Source organism: Rhinoraja longicauda, chromosome 19 (genome assembly GCF_053455715.1).
Source record: "Rhinoraja longicauda isolate Sanriku21f chromosome 19, sRhiLon1.1, whole genome shotgun sequence".
NCBI classification, from domain to species: Eukaryota; Metazoa; Chordata; class Chondrichthyes; order Rajiformes; family Arhynchobatidae; genus Rhinoraja; species Rhinoraja longicauda.
In genome coordinates, this window is record NC_135971.1 from 11150505 (window position 1) to 11177557 (window position 27053).

Below are 27053 nucleotides of genomic sequence, written 5' to 3' on the forward strand. Positions count from 1 at the left end.
TCTCGTCCAAAAGACTTGTTTTTTGGATGACAAATAAAGATATCCTGAATCCTGAATCTCTAGTCTCCCTCTCCCCTGACTCTCAGTCTGAAGAAGGGGTCTCGACCCATTCCTTCTCTCCAAAGATGGTGGCTGGAGTTACTCCAGCATTTTGTGTGTGTCCCCTGGAGATGCTGCCCGACCCGCTGAGCGACTCCAGCATTTTGTGTCACCCAGCGTTTGTGAGTGCAAGGTTTTTTTGTTAATCTTACAATCCCTGATAAAAAAGCTGACCCATGGCAACATTCAATGATGTTCATGACTTTATCAATAGTTGCTACAATAAAGTTACATCTGGCAAATTGCTGACGAACCGAAGCTTACCCAAAGCGTCACCCCACGTGTTAAAACAAACAGTTGAATCCTGGACCGATGGGATGCAAGTGGGCGGCCATTCGGCCCATTGACTCTATGGTATGGTATGGTACTTTATTTGACACATGTACCACTGAAATTAACTTTTGTATGCCATTCGGTACAAGTATCACTATACATAAGCACTTAGATACATCTACATACTAAAACTCTCGTTTGTTTGTTTGTTTGTTCCTGAACTACAGCCAAAACGGTACACGATAGCGCGACAATTTTAGGCCCACCTTACTCACCGTCATCCCTTTGGTGCTAATGCAAGAAGTTTCATTGAAATCGGTGTTATATTTTTAAATTTTATTCAAATTTTAAAGTTTAAATCGATCTCCTAGGGAGGGAGGGAGGGAGGAGGGAGGAAGGGAGTGGGGTGGAGGGAGGGGGAAGGAGGAAGGATAGGGGAGTTGAGGGGGATGGAGTGGAGGGGAAGGGGGAGGAGGGGAGGGGAGGGGGAGGGAAGGTGGGAGGGAGAAGAGAGGAAGAGCGGGGAGGGAGGGAGGGGGGAGGAGGGAGGATAAGGGGGGGTGAGGGGGATGGAGTGGGGGGAGGGGAAGGGGAGGGGGAAGAGAGGGGGGTAGGGGAGGGGGAAAGGGAGGAGGGCGGGGAGGGGGAGGGGAGGAAGAGAGGGGGTGTGGGAGAGGGGAGGGGGGAGGAGGGCGGGGGAGGGGGAGTGGAGGAAGAGAGGGGGTGTGGGAGAGGGGAGGGGGGAGGGGGAGGATAAGGGGGGTTGAGGGGGATGGAATGGGGGGTTGAGGGAAGGAGGAGAGGGGGAAGGGAGGAGGGCGGGGGAGGGGGAGTGGAGGAAGAGAGGGGGGTGTGGGAGAGGGGAGGGGAGGGGGGGGGGAGGAGAGGGTGCTGCACCAATGCAGGAGAGGATTGGGCCCAACAGGTCCACTTGGTCTAGTCTTAGATAAGCATCTGAGATATAGTACAAGTGCACAGCAGTAGCACACTGAGACGGTGTGTAGGAAGGAACCGCAGATGCTGGTCAGGGCCTCCAGTTTGGGACCATTTTTCTCACTGCGCCAGCACTTTGATTAGAGTTGATCTGATTTCCCGTCGCCTCAGTTACCCCCGGGCAGCGCGTTATAAGTTACAATAACCGCAGTGATATTGTGCGAGTTACTAAGGTCTCTCGTTGTCCCAGTGATTTGTGAGGTTGTTGAATGTTTGTTTCATGTTAGAGGAGTGGTAGCCAGGAGTGGGACGAGTGTAGCTGGGACACGTTGGCCGGTGTGGGCAGGTTGGGCCGAGGGGCCTGTTTCCGCGCCGTATCGTTCTGTGAGTGTTGTCCGACTGTATTGATCAAACAAAGGGCAAGTCACTGCCTGGGGTAAGACACACACTGGCTACATCGCTCTCTGTTTGCGGCTAGACACAAAAAGGTGGAGTTACTCAGCGGGACAGGCAGCATCTCTGGAGAGGAGGAATGGGTGACTTTTTGGGCGAAACCCTTCTTTCTTCTGAAGTAGGGTCAGCCATTCCTTCTCTCCAGAGACACTGCCTGACCCTTCTTCGGCCTGAAGAAGGGCCTCGACCCAAAACGTCACCCATTCCTTCTCTCCTGAGATGCTGCCTGACCTGCTGAGTTACTCCAGCATTTTGTGTCTTGTGATTGAGAATGATCAGCCATGATCACTTTGAATGGCGGTGCTGGCTCGAAAGGCCGAATGGCCTACAACAGACAATAGGAGCAGGAGGATGCCATTCGGCCCTTCGAGCCAGCACCGCCATTCAATGTGATCATGGCTGATCATTCTCAATCAGTACCCCGTTCCTGCCTTCTCCCCATACCCCCTGACTCCGCTATCCTTAAGAGCTCTATCTAGCTCTCTCTTGAATGCATTCAGAGAATTGGCCTCCACTGCCTTCTGAGGCAGAGAATTCCACAGATTCACAACACTCTGACTGAAAACGTTTTTCCTTGCCTCCGTTCAAAATGGTCTACCCCTTATTCTTAAACTGTGGCCCCTGGTTCTGGACTCCCCCAACATTGGGAACATGTTTCCTGCCTCTAACGTGTCCAACCCCTTAATAATCTTATACGTTTCGATAAGATCTTCTCTCATCCTTCTAAATTCCAGCCTACTCCTGCACCTATTGTCTATTGTGAAATAAATACCAGTTTTTCTGTGTCTATCTTCGGTTTAAACCAGCATCTGCAGTTCCTTCTTACACTGTGTTGGAAGGGGGGTCGCTCGGAGGATAGGCAAGTGGTCAGTGTGAGTTTGGTGTAACGGGAGGGACCAGAGACAAAAGATGTCAGATGAGGGAAAAAAAAGACTGAACTATAAACCCAGTGAGAAATTTACTTTTTACTTTAGAGAAACAAACTCTTCAGCCCACCGACTCCACGCTGACCAGCGATCGGGACCCTCCCCTCCCCTCCCCTCCCCTCCCCTCCCCTCCCCTCCCCTCCCCTCCCTCTAGTGAATCTTAACCCCGCGGATTCTCAGCGGGGCAGAGTTGTCCCCGGCGTCGTTCCGACCCGGACTGAAGATGGGGAAGACCTTGTCGGCGAAGGCGTGGGTGTAGGTGTGGAGGTGGGACAGGTCGTCGGCGTTGTAGAAGGACACCTGGCCCACCTCGAAGTCGAGGAAGACCCCGATCTTCCTGGGGTTGACGGCGGGGGTGAGCGGCCCGCGGGGCGGGAAGGTGAATTCCACGTAGCCCTTCCCGGGGAGCAGGCAGATGGTGAAGAACCCCGTCTCGGGCTTCAGGTCGGCGCTGCCCTTGCGGTTGGCGGACTCCTCCACCACCCCCAGGCCCCACCAGATCTTGTCGCCCACCTCCACCTCCCAGTAGTGGCGTCCCGACACGAAGCCCTCCGACGCCAAGACGTAGGCTCTGCGGTCGAACCGGGCCGGGGTGTCGGGCAGCTCCTGCCGCCTCTCCCCGCATCTCACGCTGGTCCTGTCCTTGGAGACCACGAGCCAAGGGTTGGCCGTCTTCGGGTCCAGAGTCAGAGCGGCCGGGGCTAAAAGAAAATAAATGACACCGTCAATCTTTCCGTGAAGACAATAGGCAATAGGTGCAGGAGGAGGCCTTTCGGCCCTTCGAGCCAGCACCGCCATTCAATGTGATCATGGCTGATCATTCTCAATCAGTGCCCCGTTCCTGCCTTCTCCCCATACCCCCTGACTCCGCTATCCTTAAGAGCTCTATCCAGCTCTCTCTCGAATGCATTCAGAGAATTGGCCTCCACTGCCTTCTGAGGCAGAGAATTCCACAGATTCACAACTCTCTGAAAGAAAATGTTTTTCCTCATCTCAGTTCTATTCTTATTCTTAAACTGTGGCCCCTTGTTCTGGACTCCCCCAACATTGGGAACATGTTTCCTGCCTGTAACGTGTCCAACCCCTTAATAATCTTATACGTTTCGATAAGATCCCCTCTCATCCTTCTAAATTCCAGTGTGTACAAGCCTAGTCGCTCTAGTCTTTCAACATATGACAGTCCCGCCATTCCGGGAATTAACCTAGTAAACCTACGCTGCACGCCCTCAATAGCAAGAATATCCTTCCTCAAATTTGGAGACCAAAATTGCACACAGTACTCCGCCCCTCGATGTAGCCGATCCCCCTTCGCCGGGCTGCTGCCTCACCACGCCAGAGATCCCGACCTCGGGTGCTGTCCGTGCGGAGTTTGCACGTTCTCCCCGCAACACAAAATGCTGGAGTAACTCAGCGGGGACAGGTGGCATCTCTGGATGGAGGGAACGGGCGATGTTTCGGGTCGAGACCCTTCTTCAGGCTGAGAGTCGGAGGGGGGGGGGGGGGGAGGGAGACACAGAGATAAGGACGTACAAGGTGTGAAAACGAGACCTCCGCTCCCCTGACTCTCAGTCTGAAGAAGGGTCTCGACCTCAAACGTCGCCCGTTCCTTCTCTCCAGGGATGCTGCCTGTCCCGCTGAGCTACTCCAGCATTCTGTGTTTCTCTTCCGTGTAAACCAGCACAAAGGGTGGTGGTTGTAAGGAACGGGCTGCCGTAGGAGGTAGTTGAGGCAGGTGCTATCATAACGTTTAAGAGACATTTGGACAGGTACATGGGTAGGATAGGTTTGGAGGGATGTGGGCCAAAAAAAGGTAGGCGGGGCTAGTGCATGTTGGTCATCGTGGGCAAGTTGGGTCGAAGAGCCTGTTTCCTCGCTGTTTGGCTCCATGACTCAACGACACCATCCCAGAAATATCTAACCGCACTGCAGCCACTTCGTACCAAGGATGCTCTCCCTGGAATGCAACCTAATCTGGAATCACATGTAGAGCATTGAGTAGGAAAGAACTGCAGATGCTGGTTTAAATCAAAGGTAGACACAAAATCCTGGAGTAAATCCTGAAGTAACTGTGGCAGAGAATTTGTGGAATTCTCTGCCACAGAGGGCAGTGGAGGCCAAATCACTGGATGGATTTAAGAGAGAGTTAGATACAGCCCTAGGGGCCAGTGGAATCAAGGGATATGGGGAGAAGGCAGGCACGGGTTATTATCATATCATATCATATATATACAGCCGGAAACAGGCCTTTTCGGCCCTCCATGTCCGTGCCACCCAGTGATCCCCGTACATTAACACTATCCGACACCCACTAGGGACAATTTTTTTAAATTTTTTTTTTTTACATTTACCCAGCCAATTAACCTACATACCTGTACGTCTTTGGAGTGTGGGAGGAAACCGAAGATCTCGGAGAAAACCCACGCAGGTCACGGGGAGAACGTACAAACTCCTTACAGTGCAGCACCCGTAGTCAGGATCGAACCTGAGTCTCCGGCGTTGCATTCGCTGTAAAGCAGCAACTCTACCGCTGCGTTACCGTGCCGCCCTATTGATTGTGGACGATCGGCCATGATCACAGTGAATGGCGGCGCTGGCTCGAAGGGCCGAATGGCCTCCTCCTGCACCGATTTTCTATGTTTCTATGTAACTCAGCGGGAGAGGCAGCATCTCTGGAGAGAAGGAATGGGAGGCGTTTCGGGTCGAGAGTGTTGGGTCAAAATCAGGTGCATTACCAGAATTAATGTGATCGATCATCTCTCTCCATGTCATGTACTGTATGGGACCGTTAAATTTTTCAATGGCCAGGCTGACTTCCTCCAACGTTGGTTGAGTGTCCTCTTCGTTAATCCTGCAAACATCAAACAGTCGGTGAACGAATTGACATCAGGACTTTTCTACTGAGCAGACATAAGGCCCTCTCCACTGCTTTCTCTGAACCAGAATCATCGGAGCACAGTAGGTTGAAGGGGCGATCATCTACAGGTGTGTAAAATTACGAGGGGAATAAGCAGGCTGAAAGCATTGGGGTTTTTTTTCCTCAGCTTAGCGGGAATCAGCAACCAGAGAGCATAGCTTTAATGTGAGAGGGGAAAGATTTAATAGGACCCTGAGGGGCTACTTCCGTAGGTCAAATAACGGGGAATACGCCCCGATCTTTATCAACGGGGACAGTGTGGGGAGAGTGTCCAGCTTCAAGTTTCTGGGCACTCACATTTCGGAGGACCTAACATGGTCCAATAACACTGCTGCGCTGGTCAAGAAGGCACAGCAACGACTGTTCTACGTAAGAACACTGAAGAAGTCTGGTCTACCCCAACAGCTGCTGACGACAATAGACAATAGACAATAGACAATAGGTGCAGGAGTAGGCCATTCAGCCCTTCGAGCCAGCACCGCCATTCAATGCGATCATGGCTGATCACTATCAATCAGTACCCCGTTCCTGCCTTCTCCCCATACCCCCTCACTCCGCTATCCTTAAGAGCTCTATCCAGCTCTCTCTTGAAAGCATCCAACGAACTGGCCTCCACTGCCTTCTGAGGCAGAGAATTCCACACCTTCACCACCCTCTGACTGAAAAAGTTCTTCCTCATCTCCGTTCTAAATGGCCTACCCCTTATTCTCAAACTGTGGCCCCTTGTTCTGGACTCCCCCAACATTGGGAACATGTTATCTGCCTCTAATGTGTCCAATCCCCTAATTATCTTATATGTTTCAATAAGATCCCCCCTCATCCTTCTAAATTCCAGTGTATACCGCTGCACCATAGAGAGCATCCTAACACATGGCATCCCTGTGTGGTAACTCAGCTGCACGGAGGCAGAGAGGAAAGCTCTTCAGCGGGTTGTCCATAGAGCTCAGAGGACCATCGGAACACAGCTACCAGTCTTGGAGGGCATCTACAACACACGATGCCTCAGAAAAGCCACCAGCATCCACAAAGACTCTTCACACCCCTGCAACAGTCTGTTCGAACTCCTTCCATCGGGCAGACGATACAAGGCCTTCTACGCCCGCACCTCCAGACTCAGGAACAGCTTCATCCCCAGGGCCATAGCTGCTATGAACCGGTCCTGCTGAGCCGGATGGTCACATCGCACAGTGATCCGGCACAGATCTACTTGCACTTTATTCTGTCTTAAAACTGTTACAATTTGTTTCGTTGGGTTGTTGTTGTTTAAATTAATTAAATTATTGCATCGTATGGGAGGTGCATTCCCAATCTCGTTGTACCCCTGTACAATGACAATAAAGATATATTGTATTGTATTGTATTGTATTCATATGGAGGGTGGTGGGTATGTAGAAGGAACTGTCAGAGGAAATCAATGAGGCAGCTACATAGAAACATAGAAAATAGGTGCAGGAGGAGGCCATTCGGCCCTTTGAGTCAGCGCCACCATTCTTGTGATCAAGGCTGATCATCCAAAATCAGTAACCTGTGCCTGACTTCTCCCCATATCCCCTGATTCCACTACCCCCAGAGCTCTATCTAACTCTCTCTTAAATCCATCCAGTGAATTGGCCTCCACTGCCCTCTGTGGCAGAGAATTCCACAAATTCATAATACTCTGGGTGAAAAAGTTCCTTCACGCCTCAGTTTTAAATGGCCTCCCCTTTATTCTAAGACTGCGTGGCCTCTGGTTCTGGACTCCCCCAACATTGGGAACATTTTTCCTGCATCTAGGTTGTCCAGTCCTTTTATAATTTTATATGTTTCTATAAGATTCCCTCTCATCCTTCAAAACTCCAGTGAATACAAGCCCAGTCTTTCCAATCTTTCCTCATATGACAGTCCCGCCATCCCAGGGATCAACTCTGTACTGCCTCAATTACAAGGATGTCCTTCCGCAAATTAGACCAAAACTGTACACATTACTCCAGATGTGGTCTTACCAGGGCCCTATACAACTGCAGAACCACTTTAATCCTATACTGAAATCCTCTCGTTATGAAGGCCAACATGCCATTAGCTTTCTTCACTGTTTGCTGTACCTGCACGCCAACTTTCAGTGACTGGTGTACAAGGACACCCAGGTCTCACTGCACTTCCCCCTTACCTAAACTGACACCATTGAGACAATAACAACATTTAAAACACATTTGTACCTCTGATGTTCCTCGGACTATCCTTGACTGCCTTTACCTTGCACTAAACGCTATTACCTTATCATGTATCTATAGATATCTATACACTGTAAGTGGATTGATTGTAATCATGTACCGTCTTTCTGCTGACTGGGTAGCAAGCAACAAAAAACTTTTCACTGTACCTCAGTCCACGTGACGATAACCTACACTGAAAGTGAACTGAACTGCAGGGGTACATTTATAGGAAAGGTTTAGAGGGGTACGGGCAAAACTCCGACAAAGGGGACTAGCTTAGTTTGGGGCATCTTGGTCGGCATGGACGAGTTGGGGCGCCGAGCCTGTTTCAGTGCTGCATGACTCAGGGTGGTGCCGCGGTTGAATTGCTGCCTTACAGCACCAGAGACCCTCGTTCAATCCTGACTACGACTGCTGCCAGTACGGAGTTTGTACGTTCTCCCTGTGGCTGCGTGGGTTTTCTCTGGGTACTCCGATTTCCGTCCACATTCCAAACACGTGCAGGTTTGATGGTTAATTGGCTTCGGCAAATTGTAAGTTGTGCCTAGTGTGTAGGACAGTGCAATTGTACGGAGATCGCTGGTCGGCGTGGACTTGGTCGGTCGAAGGGCATGTTTCCATGCTATATGTCAGAAGAAGTGTCTCGACCCGAAAGGTCACCCATTCCTTCTCTCCAGAGATGCTGCCTGTCCCGCTGATTTACTCCGGCTTTTTTGTGTCTCTCTTCGGTGACCAGCATCTGCAATTCCTTCTTACACACATCTCTAAAGTCTGGTCTAAAGTCTAAAGATTTTAAACTTGACAGAGGTTCGGCGAACAGGTTGTCTTACCTCCTCTTCTGAGTTTCCTCCTGCAATAAATAAAACACAAAATAAATATTACACGGAGGGAGATGCTTTGCACACGACAGCAGGAATCACGCTTAATTATTTCCACTTTAGACAATGGACAATAGACAATAGGTGCAGGAGTAGGCCTATCGGCCCATCGAGCCAGCACCGCCATTCAATGTGATCATGGCTGATCATTCTCAATTAGTACCCCGTTCCTGCCTTCTCCCCATACCCCCTGACTCCGCTATCCTTAAGAGCTCTATCTAGCTCTCTCTTGAATGCATTCAGAGAATTGGCCTCCATTGCCTTCTGAGGCAGAGAATTCCACAGATTCACAGGTTTTTCCTTATCTCCGTTCTAAATGGCCTGTCCCTTATTCTTAAACTGTGGGCCCTGGTTCTGGACTCCCCCAACATTGGCAACATGTTTCCTGCCTCTAACGTGTCCAACCCCTTAATAATCTTATATGTTTCGATAAGATCCCCCCTCATCCTTCTAAATTCCAGTGTATACAAGCCGAGTCGCTCCAGTCTTTCAACATACGACAGTCCCGCTATTCCGGGAATTAACCTAGTAAACCTACGCTGCACGCCCTCAATAGCAAGAATATCCTTCCTCAAATTTGGAGACCAAAACTGCACACGATACTCCAGGTGCTGTCTCACCAGGACCCTGTACAACTGCAGAAGGACATCTTTGCTCCGATACTCAACTCCTCTTGTTATGAAGGCCAACATTCCATTGGCTTTCTTCACTGGCTGCTGTACCTGCATGCTTCCTTTCAGTGACTGATGCACTAGGACACCCAGATCTTATTGTATGTCCCCTTTTCCTAACTTGATACCATTCAGATAATACTCTGCCTTCCTGTTCTTACCACCAAAGAAGAAGGGTCCCGACACCGAAACACTCTCCAGGGATGCTGCCTGACCTGCTGAGTCACTCCAGCACATTGTTTCCTTCCTTGATAAACCAACGTCGGCAGTTGCTTGTTCCCACTCTGTGCAGTCGTACGATTTGACTGCGTAGCACACAAACATTTTTTTTCTCACAACACCTCAGTACACGTGACGGCAATAAAACAATGCCGATAAATCCCAAGAGTACAACAACTTTGGCCGAAGATGTCCTGGTTGGGTTTGCTCCTGGGCCGGGCCCAGCTGGCCATCCGTGAGTCACGGCGCCAGGGGGAAGAGGGCTCTGCCCGAGCCGGCTGCCTGCCCCTTTCCCAGGGTTACGTCCGCACCCGGGTGGTACTAGAGTGCTGTCCACGGGCACCCTGGGGGATATCCGGGACCGCTGGCGGGGGGTGGTGGAATGCATCCTTGACAAGGAGTGTAAGATAGTTGTATAATAGTTTATTGTTTGTCTTGTATTATGGTGGTGGGTTCTGTTTTGGTTTTATTGTATTGTATGTATTATTTTAATATTTTAATAAATATTTTTGATTTTTAAAAAAGAGTAAAAAAAGGATTGGACACGTTAGAGGCAGGAAACATGTTCCCAATGTTGGGGGAGTCCAGAACCAAGGGCCACAGTTTAAGAATAAGGGGTAGGCCATTTAGAACGGAGAAGAGGAAAAACTTTTTCAGTCAGAGAGTTGTGAATCTGTGGAATTCTCTGCCTCAGAAGACAGTGGAGGCCAATTCTCTGAATGCATTCAAGAGAGAGCTAGATAGAGCTCTTAAGGATAGCGGAGTCAGGGCGTATGGGGAGAAGGCAGGAACGGGGTACTGATTGAGAATGATCAGCCATGATCACATTGAATGACGGTGCTGGCTCGAAGGGCCGAACAGCCTATTCCTGCACCTATTGTCTATTGTTTATTTTAATATTTGAATAAATATTTTTGATTTTTTTAAAAGAGTAAAAAAAGGACTGGACAAGCTAGATGCATGGAAATTTTTCCCAATGTTGGGGGAGTCCAGAACCAGGGGCCACACCGTCTTAGAATAAAGGGGAGGCCATTTAAAACTGAGATGAGAAGGAAATGTTTCACCCAGAGAATTTGTTGTGAATTTGTGGAATTCTCTGCCACAGAGGGCAGTGGAGGCCAAATCACTGGATGGATTTAAGAGAGAATTAGATAGAGGTCTAGGGGCTAGTGGAATCAAGGGGTATGGGGAGAAGGCAGGCACGGGTTATTGATTGTGGACGATCAGCCATGATCACAATGAATGGCGGTGCTGGCTTGAAGGGCCGAATGGCCACCTCCTGCACCTCTTGTCTATGTTTCTTTTATGTTGCTAGTACAACAATCACTTCCACGTCAGCTGCAGGTATTCCTGGTTTTTTGTAGATATTGTGGTTAATTCATTTTAAAGATGAATCCCTGTTTGCACTGGGTGCAGCGGTAGAGTTGCTGCCTCACGGCGCCGGAGACCCGGGTTCGATCCTGACTACGGGTGCTGTCTGCACAGAGTTTGTACGCTCCCCCGGTGACCTTGTGGGTTTCCTCCGGGTGCTCCAGTTTCTTCCCACATCCCAAAGACATGCAGATTTGGGAAGTGAATTGGCTTCTGCAAAAATGGTCCCTCGTGTGTAGGATAGAACTAGTGACAATAGACAATAGACAATAGACAATAGGTGCAGGAGTAGGCCATTCAGCCCTTCGAGCCAGCACCGCCATTCAATGCGATCATGGCTGATCACTATCAATCAGTACCCCGTTCCTGCCTTCTCCCCATACCCCCTCACTCCGCTATCCTTAAGAGCTCTATCCAGCTCTCTCTTGAAAGCATCCAACGAACTGGCCTCCACTGCCTTCTGAGGCAGAGAATTCCACACCTTCACCACCCTCTGACTGAAAAAGTTCTTCCTCATCTCCGTTCTAAATGGCCTACCCCTTATTCTCAAACTGTGGCCCCTTGTTCTGGACTCCCCCAACATTGGGAACATGTTATCTGCCTCTAATGTGTCCAATCCCCTAATTATCTTATATGTTTCAATAAGATCCCCCCTCATCCTTCTAAATTCCAGTGTATACAAGCCCAATCGCTCCAGCCTTTCAACATACGACAGTCCCGCCATTCCGGGAATTAATCTAGTGAACCTACGCTGCACGCCCTCCATAGCAAGAATATCCTTCCTCAAATTTGGAGACCAAAACTGCACACAGTACTCCAGGTGCGGTCTCACCAGGGCCCGGTACAACTGTAGAAGGACCTCTTTGCTCCTATACTCAACTCCTCTTGTTACGAAGGCCAACATTCCATTGGCTTTCTTCACTGCCTGCTGTACCTGCATGCTTCCTTTCATTGACTGATGCACTAGGACACCCAGATCTCGTTGTACTCCCCCTCCTCCTAACTTGACACCATTCAGATAATAATCTGCCTTTCTATTCTTACTTCCAAAGTGAATAACCTCACACTTATCTACATTAAACTGCATCTGCCATGTATCCGCCCACTCACACAACCTGTCCAGGTCACCCTGCAGCCTTATTGCATCTTCCTCACAATTCACACTACCCCCCAACTTAGTATCATCTGCAAATTTGCTAATGGTACTTTTAATCCCTTCGTCTAAGTGTATAGTGATCAACGGTTGGTGCGGAATCGGTGGGCCGAAGGGCCCGTTTTTGCACCATATCACTAAACAAAACTGATGAGCAATCTACTGGTTGAAGGTATCACAAAATGTTGAAGTAACTCAGCAGGTCAGGCAGCATCTAGGAGAGAAGGAATGGGTGACGTTTTGGGTCGAGACCCTTCTTCAGTCTGAAGAAGGGTCTCAACCCGAAACGTCACCCATTCCTTCTCTCCAGAGATGCTGCCTGACCTGCTGAGTTACTCCAGCATTTTGTGATACCTTCGATTTGTACCAGCATCTGCAGTTATTTTCCTACACATCTATCGGTTGAGTTTCCTTTTGACTAATTACATAAAAGATGCTGCATTCATCTCAAAGTTCATTCGAAAAGGTGCAAAACTAAAACTGGATCCTCACCTTCAGAATTGCAAAACTGTCCTTCAGATACATTCTGTGTTGCAACCGTAATAATTTCTTATCAACAGAACTTAAGTAGCCTTGGATTCCATGAAGATTCTGTTCAATTGTTTCCAGCACAGTCTCCTCTTGTTTCTTAAGCTCACGGACTAAGCGTCGCTCTCTCTCCGTGAGGAACTGATGCATTTTTCCATATTCACTGTTGATGTTGCTCTGCAAGTTCATGGACAGATCCTGCAGATTGAAATGTCAGAACTTACAAACAGAGCGGGGGCAGGGGAAATCTACAGACAACTCATCAGTAATCATCAGTGGGTAGGACAGCTTGGGAGGGGATATGGGCCAAGCGCAGGCAGGTGGGATTAGTGTAGATGGGGCATGCTGGTCAGCGGCGGCAAGTTGGCCAGAGGGCCTATTTCCAAACTGTGAGCGCATCGAGAGCTTACCTTAATTTTGATCAACTTCAATTTCTGCTGCCGCTCCATTTCAAGCATGGTCGATTGCCTCTCTGTCAGCATAGAGAACGATTTTTTCAGCTGATCCTAGGAGTGGCACAAAAACACAGAAGTCCGGTTTAGCAATGGTAAATTGTATTGCCCAGGGGCACAATGGCCGCAGCGGCAGACTTGCTGCCTCATAGCGCCAGAGACCGCACGGAATTTGTACCTTCTCCCTGTGACCCAGGGCCATTTTTACAGCATTATGGGCCCCCGGGCAAAGCAGTGTACTGGGGCCCCTACCGTTACTCTCCCCCACCCCCCTTTCCCTACCAGCCCCCCCCTGTTGTGCTGGCGAAAAGCACTTAACGAAAAGCACTTAGCGATGGACTTAGGGTGCTACATTGTTACGAAAAGCACTTACAGATCGCTGTGAGAAGCACTTAGTGACCGAAAATGGTGCGAAAAAAGCACTTATTGAACCTACATTTTTAAAGTAGTATTTATTTATTGCAAATCACTTAACATACACAGGTCAGCATGAGGCCCCTATGCTCGTGGCCCCCCGGGCAAGTGCCCATCAGGCCCATGCGTTAAGACGGCCCTGCTGTGACCGCGTGGGTTTTCTCCAGGTGCTCCCCTTTCCTCCCACACTCCAAAGGCGTACATATTTGCAGTTTAGTTGCCTTCTGTAAAATGTAAATTGTCCCTCGTGTGTACGACTGTGTTAGTGAATCGCTGACTCGTTTGTTTCCACGCTGTGTCTCCAAAGCCAAGCTAAGCTTGCAAACCGTGCTTACAAAAAACTGACACTTGACACCGAGACGAAATGCAAAGCGCTCCAGTAATTCAGCGGGTGGAACGAATTAAGAGACGATTTTTAAGGTCGTGGCCTTCGACAATAAACAATAGGTGCAGGAGGAGGTCATTCGGCCCTTCGAGCCAGCACCGCCATTCAATGTGATCATGGCTGATCATTCTCAATCAGTACCCCGTTCCTGCCTTCTCCCCATACCCCCTGACTCCGCTATCCTTAAGAGCTCTATCTAGCTCTCTCTTGAATGTATTCAGAGAATTGGCCTCCACTGCCTTCTGAGGCAGAGAATTCCACAGATTCACAACTCTCTGACTGAAAAAGTTTTTCCTCATCTCTGTTCTAAATGGCCTACCCCTTATTCTCAAACTGTGGCCCCTGGTTCTGGACTCCCCCAACATTGGGAACATGTTTCCTGCCTCTAATGTGTCCAACCCCTTAATAATCATACGTTTCGATAAGATCCCCTCTCATCCTTTTAAATTCCAATGTATACAAGCCTAGTCGCTCCAGTCTTTCAACATACGACAGTCCCGCCATTCCGGGAATTAACCTAGTGAACCTACGCTGCACGCCCTCAATAGCAAGAATATCCTTTCTCAAATTTGAGACTGTTCAGAGACATTCAGACTGTTTGTCGTTGGCGGAGAAAGCCGGGCGGGACAGCGCCTGCCAAGTGATAGGTGGAAGACCCAAAATGCTGGAGTAACTCAGCGGGCCAGGCAGCGTCTCTGGAGAGAAGGAATGGGGGACATATTTAAGGCACAGATAGATAGATTCTTGATTAGTATGGGTGTCAGAGGTTATGCTGTGAAGGCAGGAAAATGCGGTTCAGAGGGAGAGATAGATCAGCCTCGATTGAATGGTGGAGTAGACTTGATGGGCCGAATGGCCGTTCTACTCCTATTTCCTATCAACGAGATCTGGGTGTCCTAGTGCATCAGTCAATGAAAGGAAGCATGCAGGTACAGCAGGCAGTGAAGAAAGTCAATGGAATGTTGGCCTTCGTAACAAGAGGAGTTGAGTATAGGAGCAAAGAGGTCCTTCTACAGTTGTACCGGGGCCCTGGTGAGACCGCACCTGGAGTACTGTGTGCAGTTTGGTCTCCAAATTTGAGGAAGGATATTCTTGCTATGGAGGGCGTTGCAGCGTAGGTTCACTAGGTTAATTCCCGGAATGGCGGGACTGTCGTATGTTGAAAGGCTGGAGCGATTTGGCTTGTATACCACTGGATTTAGAAGGATGAGGGGGGATCTTATTGAAACATATAAGATAATTAGGGGATTGGACACATTAGAGGCAGGAAACATGTTCCCAGTGTTGGGGGAGTCCAGAACAAGGGGCCACAGTTTAAGAATAAGGGGTAGGCCATTTAGAACGGAGATGAGGAAGAAGTTTTTCAGTCAGAGAGTGGTGAAGGTGTGGAATTCTCTGCCTCAGAAGGCAAGTGGAGGCCAGTTCGTTGGATGCTTTCAAGAGAGAGCTGGATGGAGCTCTTAAGGATAGCGGAAGTTGAGGGGGGTATGGGGAGAAGGCAGGAACGGGGGGTACTGATTGAGGAGTGATCAGCCATGATCGCATTGAATGGCGGTGCTGGCTCGAAGGGCTGAATGGCCTCCTCCTGCATCTATTGTCTATTGTTTATTGTCTATTGTCCATCTTACGCTCTCATTTCCTCCCCCCTCCCGCCACCCTACACGTCCTACTCATTCCATTATTCGCATCCTTGTGTCTCTTCGTTATCACATCTTCCCCACCAACAATGGGCCATTATGAGCTCCACCTTTCCTGCTCATCTGTTGCCAATCCTGATTTGTTCCGGCCTTTGCCTACCTCATTTCCACAACCACCCCACCCCCCTTACTTTTCGTCTGAAGGGTTCCGACCCGAAGCGTCACCCGTCCCTTTCGCCAGAGATGCTGCCTGACCCGATGAGTTACTAAAGCACTCCGTGTCTATCTTCAGCATCTCTGGAGAACATGGATAGGTCTCGTTTCAGGTTGAGACCATTCCTCGGACTCTGCAAACCGGCGCCTGCTGTTGCTTGTTTCTAAGTTTAGGTTAAGTTCCAGTTTGGAGATACAGCGCGGAAACAGATCCTTCGGCCCATCGACTCACCGCACACTAACACTACCCTATTGCAATTTTTAGCGAGGCCAATTGGCCTACAAACCCCCACGTTTTTGTGGGGGTTTTTTGAGTGTAGAAGGAACCGGTGCACCCGGAGAAAACCCACGCGGGTCACGGGGAGAACCTGCCAAACTCCGTAAGACAGACAGCACCCGTGGTCAGAGTGTCGAACCCGGGTTCTCTGGCGCTGCGAGGCCGCAGCTCCCACCGCTGCGCCACCGTGCCGAGGTCGATAGGCGTCGGAAGGGAACTACAGAAGCTGCTTTACACCGACGATGGACACAAAACGACGGAGTAGCGGATGATCAACCCATGATTGTGGACGATCAGCCATGATCACAGTGAATGGCGGTGCTGGCTCGAAGGGCCAAATGGCCTCCTCCTACACTTATTGTCCATGTTTCTATGTAACTCAACGGGGACAGGCAGCATCTCTGGAGAGAAGGAATGGGTGACAACAGACAATAGGTGCAGGAGTAGGCCATTCGGGCCCTTCGATCCAGCACCGACCCTCAATGTGATCATGGCTGATCATTCTCAATCTCGTTCCTGCCTTTTTCCCATACCCCCTGACTCGCTATCATTAAGAGCTCTATCTAGCTCTCTCTTGAGAGCACCTAGAGAATTGGCCTCCACTGCCATCTGAGGCAGAGAATTCCTCGTTTCGGGTCGAGACCCTTCTTCAGATCGATAGGTCGACACATTTTAAGGGGGGGGGGGGGGGGTGTGATCATTGGCAGATGGGTGGGCAAAGGCGACAGTTCAGTCTGAAGAAGGGTCTCGACCCGAAACGTTGCCTATTCCTTTTGTCGAGAGATGCTGAGTTTACTCCAGCATTGCGTGCCCATTTTCTGTTTCAACCAGAGCATCTGCAGTTCCTTCCGAGGGAATACAGGGAGGTGGGGGGGGGGGGGGGGGGGGGGTAAGGATTAGGAGGCCGGGTAGTGGCATTTACCTTGTAGGTCTCGGCGGCCTCGTTAATGGACATGAAGCGATGGTCTCCGTGCTCCGGCGCGGCCACGCATTTCAGGCAGATCACCTCCTTGTCGTTCTCGCAAAAGAGCATCCCCTCTTCCTCGTGTGCCTTGCAGTGGGCCTTGGCCCCCCTTCTGAGAGAAGTCCTCCTTGAAGTTCCTGGCCTTCTCGGCCAAGGTGGCGACGGCCCGACTCACCACGAAGTTTCTGGCCGGAAAGACCTCTCGGCACTCGGGACAAGCGTTCAGCCCTTCCTTGTCCCACATCTCGGTGATGCAGGAGTGGCAGAACGTGTGCCCGCAGCCCAGCGAGACCGGCTCGGTGAACAACTTCAGGCAAATCGGACAATTCAAAACCCCCGTCTGCACTCCAGAAGCCATCTTTACAAACGCAGCTTCACACTGCGCCAGGCTTCCGCCAGAGGAGTTTGCAGGCAGAAGTTCAAGGGACGATTGTCAATGGGGAGGGGAAAGGAGGGGGTGAGGGAGGGAGGGAGGGGGGGGGGTGACAGGGCGAAGCAGGGTGGGGAGGGAGGTAGGAAAGGCTGCCTGAGATTTAAGTCTCCAGCTCGTTTCACACTCGGACCGCTCTTGACCCAGGCAAAAAACGGTCACGTTAACGCTGCGGGAAACGCCAAGCACCGCAGCAAAACGTCGAGCCGCTGCCTCCCAGATTGGAGGGACTGGAATGCAGGCACAGAGAACTGACGTCGCCGGTTTACACCGACGATAGACACAAGGAGCTGGGGTAACTCAGCGGGTCAGGCAGCATCTGTGGAGGACGTGGATAGGTGACGTTTCACAGAGTGCTGGATGGAGTAACTCAGCGGGTCAGGCAGCATCTGTGGAGAACATGGATAGGTGACGTTTCACAGAGTGCTGGAGTAACTCAGCGGGTCAGGCAGCATCTGTGGAGAACATGGATAGGTGACGTTTTGGGTCGGGACCCTTCTTCAGACTCATTCTCTCTCTTCTACCTTCGAGGGACCTAGGTTCGAGGTTGACCTCCGGTGCTGCCAGCGTGGAGTTTGCACGTTCGCCCTGTGATCCGAGTGGGTTTCCTTCGGGTGCGCCGGGATTCCTTCGCACGTCTCAATGAAGGTGAGTTAAATGGCCGCGAGAAACAGACCCCCCCCCCCCCCCCTCCCCCCCCAATGTGTACGCGAGTTGTAAAGTCTTGGGGAGCTGATGGGTTGAAGATATTACAGACAGCACTAGAAACAGCCTGACAGGTACTGAACGGAGCAAAGAGGTCCTTCTGCAGTTGTACAGGGCCCTAGTGAGACCGCACCTGGAGTACTGTGTGTAGTTTTGGTCTCCAAATTTGAGGAAGGACATTTTTGCTATTGAGGTTCATATTTATATTTCATATTATTATTTCATATTTCAGATACAGCGCTGAAACAGGCCTTTTCGGCCCACCAAGTCCGCACCGCCCAGCGATCCCCGCACATTAACACTATCCTACACACACTAGGGACAATTTTTTACATTTACCCAGTCAATTAACCTACATACCTGTAAGTCTTTGGAGTGTGGGAGGAAACCGAAGATCTCGGAGAAAACCCACGCAGGTCACGGGGAGAACGTACAAACTCCTTACAGTACAGCACCCGTAGTCAGGATCGAACCTGAGTCTCCGGCGCTGCAAATCAAATCAAATTGCTTTTATTGTCATTCAAAGTGAATTTGAACGAAATTGTCGTTACCAAGCAGTCACAAACAATAAAGAGCACAAGGTTAACTCCCCGAATGGTGGGACTGTCGTAAGTTGAAAGACTGGAGCGACTGGGATTTAGAAGGATGTGAGGGGATCTTATTGGAACATATAAGATTATTAATCGGTTGGACACGTTAGAGGCAGGAAACATGTTCCCAATGTTGGGGGAGCCCAGAACCAGGGGCCACAGTTTAAGAATAAGGGGTAGGCCATTTAGAACGGAGATGAGGAAAAACTTTTTCACTCAGAGAGTTGTAAATCTGTGGAATTCTCTGCCTCAGAAGGCAGTGGAGGCCAATTCTCTGGATGCTTTCAAGAGATAGTTAGATAGAGCTCTTAAAGATAGCGGAGTCAGGGGGTATGGGAGAAGGCAGGAACGGGGTACTGATTGTGAATGATCAGCCATGATCACACTGAATGGCGGTGTTGGTTCGAAGGGCCGAATGGCCTCCTCCTGCACCTATTGTCTATTGTCTATTGAACTCCCGATCCATCCAGGGGACCTACGGAAGGCGCTGCATCAACAAGGCGGCCAATATCATCCAAGACCCAAGATAGACACAACCAGCTGGAGCAACTCATCATAACGAGAGGATTTCAGTATAGGAGTAAAGAGGTTCTTCTGCATTTGTATAGGGCCCTGGTAAGACCACATCTGGAGTATTGTGTACAGTTTTGGTCTCCTAATTTGAGGAAGGATATCCTTGTAATTGAGGTTCACGAGATTGATCCCTGGGATGCCATATGAGGAAAGATTGAAAAGACGAGGCTTGTATTCACTGAAGTTTAGAAGGATGAGAGGGGATCTTAGAGAGACGTATACAATTATAAAAGGACTGGACTAGCTAGATGCAGGAAAAATGTTCCCAATGTTGGGCGAGTCCAGAACCAGGGGTCACACAGTCTTAGAATAAAAGGGAGGGCATTTAAAACTGAGGTGAGAAGGAACTTTTTCACCCAGAGAGTTGTGAATTTGTGGAATTCTCTGCCACAGAGGGCAGCGGAGGCCAAATCACTGTATGGATTTAAGAGAGAGTTAGATAGAGCTCAAGGCGCTAGTGGAATCAAGGGATATGGGGAGCAGGCAGGCACTGGTTTATTGATTGTGGATGATCAGCCATGATCACAATGAATGGCGATGCTGGCTCGAAGGGCCGAATGGCCTCCTCCTGCACCTATTTTCTATGTTTCTACGAGGCCCAGACTACGAGGCTCTACGAGCATCTCTGGAGAAAATGAAAAGGGTCGAGACCCTTCTTCAGACACCCACAGCGCCCTGGCCACGCTCTCATCTCACTGCTACCATTGGGAGGGAGGTACACCACGGCGGTGTAGGATTGATGGGCCAAGTGGCCTGATTCTGCTCCCATCACTTGTGATCTTACAGGAGCCTGAGAACCAGTGACCACCGGATTCAAGAAGGGTTTCCCCCCAACAACCATCAGGCCATTGAACTCAGCTCAGCGCTCACCTCAGCAGGCATGAACCTCTATGGGCTGTGTTTTTGGTTCCTTCTCTCTCTCTCCATCCCCCCCCCCCCCCCCCCCCCCCAGTCGTCCTGGTAGTTTCACTGTTTGTATCGCCACGTTATCACTTCCCTCTTTGGTCATCGGTGCCGCCTCTGACTTGTTCTGCACCTTTTCATACCTCTAGTTTCCCTCTCCGCTGGATCTCAGTCTGAAGAAGGGTCTCGACCCGAAACCTCACCTGTTGCTTTTCTCCAGAGACGCTGCCTGACCCATTCAGTTACTCCAGAACTATGGACTGTGGTGTCTGCTGTGTGATGGTTATGTTGTAGCTGTGAACATTACATCTGTATGTTATTACAAACAGAGAAAATAGGTGCAGGAGGAGGCCAATCGGCCCTTCAAGCCAGCACCGCCATTCATTGTGATCGTGGCTGATTATCCACAATCAGTAACCCGTGCCTGCCTTCTCCCCATATCCATTGATTCCACTAGCCCCCAGAGCTCTATCTATCTCTCTCTTAAATCCATCCAGTGATTTGGCCTCCACTGCCCTCTGTGGCAGAGAATTCCACAAATTCACAACTCTCAGGGTGAAAAATGTCCTTCTCACCTCAGTTTTAATAAGGCCTCCCGTTTATTCTAAGACTGTGGCATTATTGCGTTAACAGGCCTGTTAAGCAGCAGCAAAGAAGGTCTCGTTGTTTTTTTTTTGGTACATATGACAATTAAATGCTCCTGACTTGACTCTCTTAACTCTTGACTCTTGAATGTAGGAAGAGGAAGGCAGACCTGCGTTCGTGGGTAGAAGTGTGTTGATGTTGGTCCATACCGATCATTACTGGAGGACTGTACTGGGTAAGAAAGGTTTTCAGAAGTTTGTATTGTTTATTCTCATTCGTAAATGGGAAGTTACGCTCATATTGGGCAGCTTACAGCCCAGCGGTATGAACATTGACTGCTCTAACTTTAGATAGTTCCTCTGTCCCTCTCTTCCTCCCCTCCCCCTTCCCAGTTCTCCCACTGTCTCCCTGTCTCCACCTGTATCCTTTCTTTGTCCCCTGACATCAGTCTGAAGAAACATCACCCATTCCTTCTCTCCAAGATGCTGCCTGACCTGCTGAGTTACTCCAGCATTTTGTGATACCTGTGATACCAGCAAATAGGAAGATTGGTTCAGGATGCGTGTTTTAAACTTTAGAAAAACAGCGCGGAAACCGCCCCTTCGGCCCTCTGGCACAATCCTGCACACGAGGGACAATTTCCAAATTTACCAAAGCCAGTCAGCCCACCATCCTGTTGGTGTTCGGAGTGCAGGGGTAAACCGGAACACCCGGAGAAAACCCTCGTGGTCACAGGGAGAACGTGCAAACTCCGTACGGAGGGCATCCGTAGCCAGGATCGAACCGGGTCCCTGGCGCTTGCTCTATCAGCAGTGCATTGTTTACCACTGTGCTGCTGGGACAACGTCGACAATTATTTTGAATGGTTTAAAATCACTGTCAGACGTTACTGATATTGGTATCAGTTTATTGTTGGCAATTGAAAACTGTATTCGTGTTCTGTCCAGTCAAATCAGAATACCGGCACGGTAGCGCAGCGGTAGAGTTGCTGCTTTACAGCGAATGCAGCGCCGGAGACTCAGGTTCGATCCTGACTACGGGTGCTGCACTGTAAGGAGTTTGTACGTTCTCCCCGTGACCTGCGTGGGTTTACTCCGAGATCTTCGGTTTCCTCCCACACTCCAAAGACGTACAGGTATGTAGGTTAATTGGCTGGGTAAATGTTAAAAAAAATTTTAAAATTTTTTTAAAAAAATAAAAAAATTGTCCCTAGTGGGTGTAGGATAGTGTTAATGTACGGGGATCACTGGATCACTGGGCGGCACGGACTTGGAGGGCCGAAAAGGCCTGTTTCCGGCTGTATGTATATGATATGATATGATGATAATCAACACACACACACACAAGTGCAGCAGAGAGAGAGCAAAGGGTTAAACACCAGCGTGCAGAATACAGCGTTACAGTCAGAGCGTTACAGTTACAGAGAAAGTGGAGATAAAAATGTGCAAGGTCCGCATAGTTAGAATATTAACGTCAAATCAAATAAGTGTGGCGAGGGACAGTTAGTTAATTACATTTATCTTGGAACACTTTGTGTTCTTGTCTCTGAACAATTTAAATTAATTGCACTTGATAGCAATGTGTAGGAAGGAACTGCAGATGCTGGTTTAAACCGCAGATTAGACACAGGAAGCTGGAGTAACTCAGATGGAGAGGCGGCATCTCTGGAGAGAAGGAATGGGGTCTTGACTTGAGTCTGAAGAAGGGTCTCGACCCGAAACGTCACCCATTCCTTCTCTCCAGAGATGCTGCCCGACCCGCTAAGTTACTCCAGCATTTTGTTTCTTTCGTGCATTTGATAACTGGATATGAAGAGATAAAATTGGAACTTCAGATCGTTCTGCCCCTTTGCAGACTGCTTGGAAAATGAAGGCATTAGGAACTGTAGATGTCCTCCGGAGATGTTGCCTGACCCTGTGTTACTCCAGCACTTTGTATATATTTTTTGGTAAACCAGCATCTGCAGATCCTTGTGCCGGCACACAAACCTTAACCATGAACTACTTTGACGGAAGATGAACGCAAAATGCTGGAGTATCTCAGCGGGACACGCAGCATCTGTGGAGAGAAAGAATGGGTGACGTTTCGGGTCGAGGCCCTTCTTCAGACCTACAATGACAGTCTTTGGTTGCGATAAGGCCTACGGTTTTATTTTTCAAGAGATATGGATATTTTTCTAGAGTTCCCATGAATGAGTAGGTTAACCTATGATGAGCGTTTGTCACCACCGGGCCTGTACTGGAGTTTAGATGTGGGGGGGGACCTCATTGAAACGTACAGAATGGTGAAAGGATTGGATAGAGTGAATGTGGAGAGGAGGTTTCCACTAGTGGGAGAGTTTCGGACCAGAGGTCCTAGCTTCAGAATTAAAGGGCATTCTTTTAGGAAGGAGATGAGGAGATATTTCTTTAGTCAGAGGGTCGTGAATCGGTGGGATTCTTTGTTGTAGTAGGTTGTGGAGGCCAAGTCGGTGGATATTTTTAAGGCAGAGATACTGTAGATAGATTCTTGATTAGTACGGGTGTCAGTGGTTGTGAAGAGAAAGTAGGAGAATGGGGTTAGGAGGGAGAGATAGATCAGCCATGATTGAACTGCGGAGTAGACTTGAAGGGCCGAATGGCCTAAATCTACTCCTTTTCCTTATGACATAACAGGTTTGGGGGGATATGGGCGAAACGCAAGCAGATGGGATTGGTGTAGCTGGGACATGTTGGCCAGTATGGGCAAGTTGGGCCGAAGGGCCTGCGGGCACGCTGTATCACTCTATGATTCTTAAGAGTCAAGAGTGTTCAATCCTGGTGTGTCTCAAAGTGAAACAATTACATTTCTACTTGCAGCAGCACAACAGATATGTAAACATGTGCAGGAAGGGACTGCAGATGTCGGTTTACAGCGAAGATAGACGCACAATGCTGGAGTAACACAGCGGGCCGAGCAGCATCGCTGGAGACGTTTTGGGTCGAGATCAGACAGGAAGCAGATCCTCAGACTGAGTCAATGGACAATAGACAATAGGTGCAGGAGTAGGCCATTCGTCCCTTCGAGCCAGCACCACCATTCAATGTGATCATGACTTAGACGAAGGGATTAAAAGTACCATTAGCAAATTTGCAGATGATACTAAGCTGGGGGGGTAGTGTGAATTGTGAGGAAAATGCAATAAGGCTGCAGGGTGACTTGGACAGGTTGTGTGAGTGGGTGGATACATGGCAGATGCAGTTTAATGTAGATAAGTGTGAGGTTATTCACTTTGGAAGTAAGAATAGAAAGGCAGATTATTATCTGAATGGTGTCAAGTTAGGAGGAGAGGGAGTTCAACGAGATCTGGGTGTCCTAGTGCATCAGTCAATGAAAGGAAGCATGCAGGTACAACAGGCAGTGAAGAAAGCCAATGGAATGTTGGCCTTCATAACAAGAGGAGTTGAGTATAGGAGCAAAGAGGTCCTTCTACAGTTGTACCGGGCCCTGGTGAGACCGCACCTGGAGTACTGTGTGCAGTTTTGGTCTCCAAATTTGAGGAAGGATATTCTTGCTATGGAGGGCGTGCAGCGTAGGTTCACTAGGTTAATTCCCGGAATGGCGGGACTGTCGTATGTTGAAAGGCTGGAGCGATTGGGCTTGTATACACTGGAATTTAGAAGGATGAGGGGGGATCTTATTGAAACATATAAGATAATTAGGGGATTGGACACATTAGAGGCAGGAAACATGTTCCCAATGTTGGGGGAGTCCAGAACAAGGGGCCACAGTTTAAGAATGAGGGGTAGGCCATTTAGAACGGAGATGAGGAAGAACTTTTTCAGTCAGAGAGTGGTGAAGGTGTGGAATTCTCTGCCTCAGAAGGCAGTGGAGGCCAGTTCGTTGGATGCTTTCAAGAGAGAGCTGGATAGAGCTCTTAAGGATAGCGGAGTGAGGGGGTATGGGGAGAGGGCAGGAACGGGGTACTGATTGAGAGTGATCAGCCATAGTATCATCTGCAAATTTGCTAATGGTACTTTTAATCCCTTCGTCTAAGTCATGATCACATTGAATGGCGGTGCTGGCTCGAAGGGCTGAATGGCCTACTCCTGCACCTATTGTCTATTGTCTATCATTCTCAATCAGTGCCCCGTTCCTGCCTTCTCCCCATACCCCCTGACGTCGCTATCCTTAAGAGCTCTATCTAGCTCTCTCTTGAATGCATTCAGATAATTAATTGGCCTCCACTGCCTTCGGAGGCAGTGAATTCCACAGATTCACAACTCTCTGACTGAAAAAGTTTTTCCTCATCTCCATTCTAAATGGCCCACCCCTTATTCTTAAACTGTGGCCCCTGGTTCTGGACTCTCCCAACGTTGGGAACATGTTTCCTGCCTCTAACGTGTCCACCCCCTTAATAATCTTATACATTTCGATAAGATCCGCTCTCATCCTTCTAAATTCCAGTGTATACACGCCTAGTCGCTCCAGTCTTTCAACTTACGACAGTCACGCCATTCCGGGAATTAACCGAGTAAACCTACGCTGCACGCCCTCAATAGCAAGAATATCCTTCCTCAAATTTGGAGACCAAAACTGCACACAGTACTCCAGGTGCGGTCTCACTAGGGCCCTGTACAACTGCAGAAGGAGTCAATCTGAAGAAGGGGGGGACCCTGAAAAGGCACCAATTAATTTTCTCCGGTCTGAAGGGTATGTTTCCACATTTCCTCAATTTATCAAGTTTCAAGTAACCCTTGCAGCTCCTCTCTCTCCACCCCCCCCCCCCACCCTGCTAGTTTTACTGTTCGTATCCCCCCCCCCCATCACCTCATCCACATCCAACAATGGACCATTGTGGGCTCTTCGGTCAACAGTCTCGCCTCTGGTCTGTTCTGTGTCTTTTCATACCTCTAGTTTCCCCGCCCCCCCCCCCCTCAATCTGAAGAAGGGTCTCGACCTGAAACGTCGCCTATTCCTTCTCTCCAGAGATGCTGCCTGTCCCGCTGAGTTACTCCAGCATTTTGTGTCTATCTTCAAAGGGAAACATGTTGCTGGTTTTCAGCGAAGATAGACGCACAATGCTGGAGTAACACAGCGGGCCGGGCAGCATCGCTGTAGACGTTTTGGGTCGAGATCAGACAGGGAGCAGGTCCTCAGACTGAGTCAGATGTGATTTCACTGGCTGTTTGTTTCACACTTCCCACATTTACATCTCCGCTGGTTTTATTTCCACACGGTTTTTTTTACGACGCGGGACTTGGGGATTAAAGGGGAGCCGTTCAGCGGCGACCTGTTGTCCACCGGGTTTCTGCCCCACACAGCCCCGCTACTCACTCACATCGAAGGGGTCGAACATGTCACTTAAACCCACCTCAGGGGGGCCGGGGTTGATTCTCATCCAGTTTCCTCCCAAAGTCCCGAAGAAAGGATAAAGTTTCCCCGCGAATTTGTTCCCAGTGAAGGCGTGGAGATGGGACTTGGCGTCCGCGCCGTAAAATGAAACCGTCCCGAACACGTAACTGAGATAAACTCCCACCCTCCCGGGGTGGAGGTCGGCGGGGAGACCCAGCAAAGGGGTGGAATCCCCCCCCAAAAAACTCTTCGCCCCCCCCTCCCGAAGCTCCAGACCCCATTCTCCGATCTCAGTTCGGCTCCGGCCTTCCTCTACGCGGACTCGGCGGCCACTCGCAGGCTCCACCACCGATTTTTTCGCCACGTCCACCTCCCAGTAGTGCCTCCCCAACGTGAATCCTTCCACCCCCAGCACGCACGGGTAGACGGCATAATCGCCTCCCGGTGACAGGCAGATCGCTCCACACCTCGGCCCGCCTCACGCCTTTCTCGGTCGTGCACGCCTGTTTCCGCATCCAGGGCGACGGGGACTGCAGGGGCAGAAGCAGAGAATCAGAGAGTCCCACAGGGGTCGGGCGGGGGCGGGGGCGGGGAGACTCAGGCAGTCATAATAATAATATCTATAATACTAAAACTCTCGTTTGTCTGTTTGTTTGTGATCGAACTACAGCCAAAACGGCACACGACAGTGCAACAATTTTAGTCCTACCTTACTCACCATCATTGCTTTAATGGTAATGCAAGTAGTTTTGTTGAAATCGGTGTTACATTTTTAAAGTTATTCACATTTTAAAGTTTAAATCTATCTCCTAGGGAGGGAGGGTGGAGGATAAGGGGGTTGAGGAGGATGGAGTGGGGGGAGGGGAAGGGGAGGAGGGAGGGAGGATAAGGGGGTTGAGGAGGATGGAGTGGGGGGAGGGGAAGGAGGGTGGAGGGAGGGAGGGCGGATAAGGGGGTTGAGGAGGATGGAGTGGGGGGAGGGGAGGTGGTTGGAGGGAGGGA

At 49.8% G+C, this 27053-nt stretch overlaps 1 protein-coding gene across 1 annotated transcript in view; it reads right to left on the bottom strand.

The window, feature by feature from the left end:
- LOC144602832 (uncharacterized) overlaps positions 1-17310 on the bottom strand; it is a 34503-nt gene extending 17193 nt beyond the window's left edge. The window contains 7 exon segments of the mRNA XM_078415952.1: positions 2844-3385; positions 5417-5532; positions 8621-8640; positions 12575-12808; positions 13021-13116; positions 16911-17045; positions 17047-17310. Of these exon segments, the coding sequence (XP_078272078.1) occupies positions 2844-3385; positions 5417-5532; positions 8621-8640; positions 12575-12808; positions 13021-13116; positions 16911-17045; positions 17047-17310 (1407 nt within the window).
- Positions 17311-27053: the final 9743 nt, after the last annotated feature.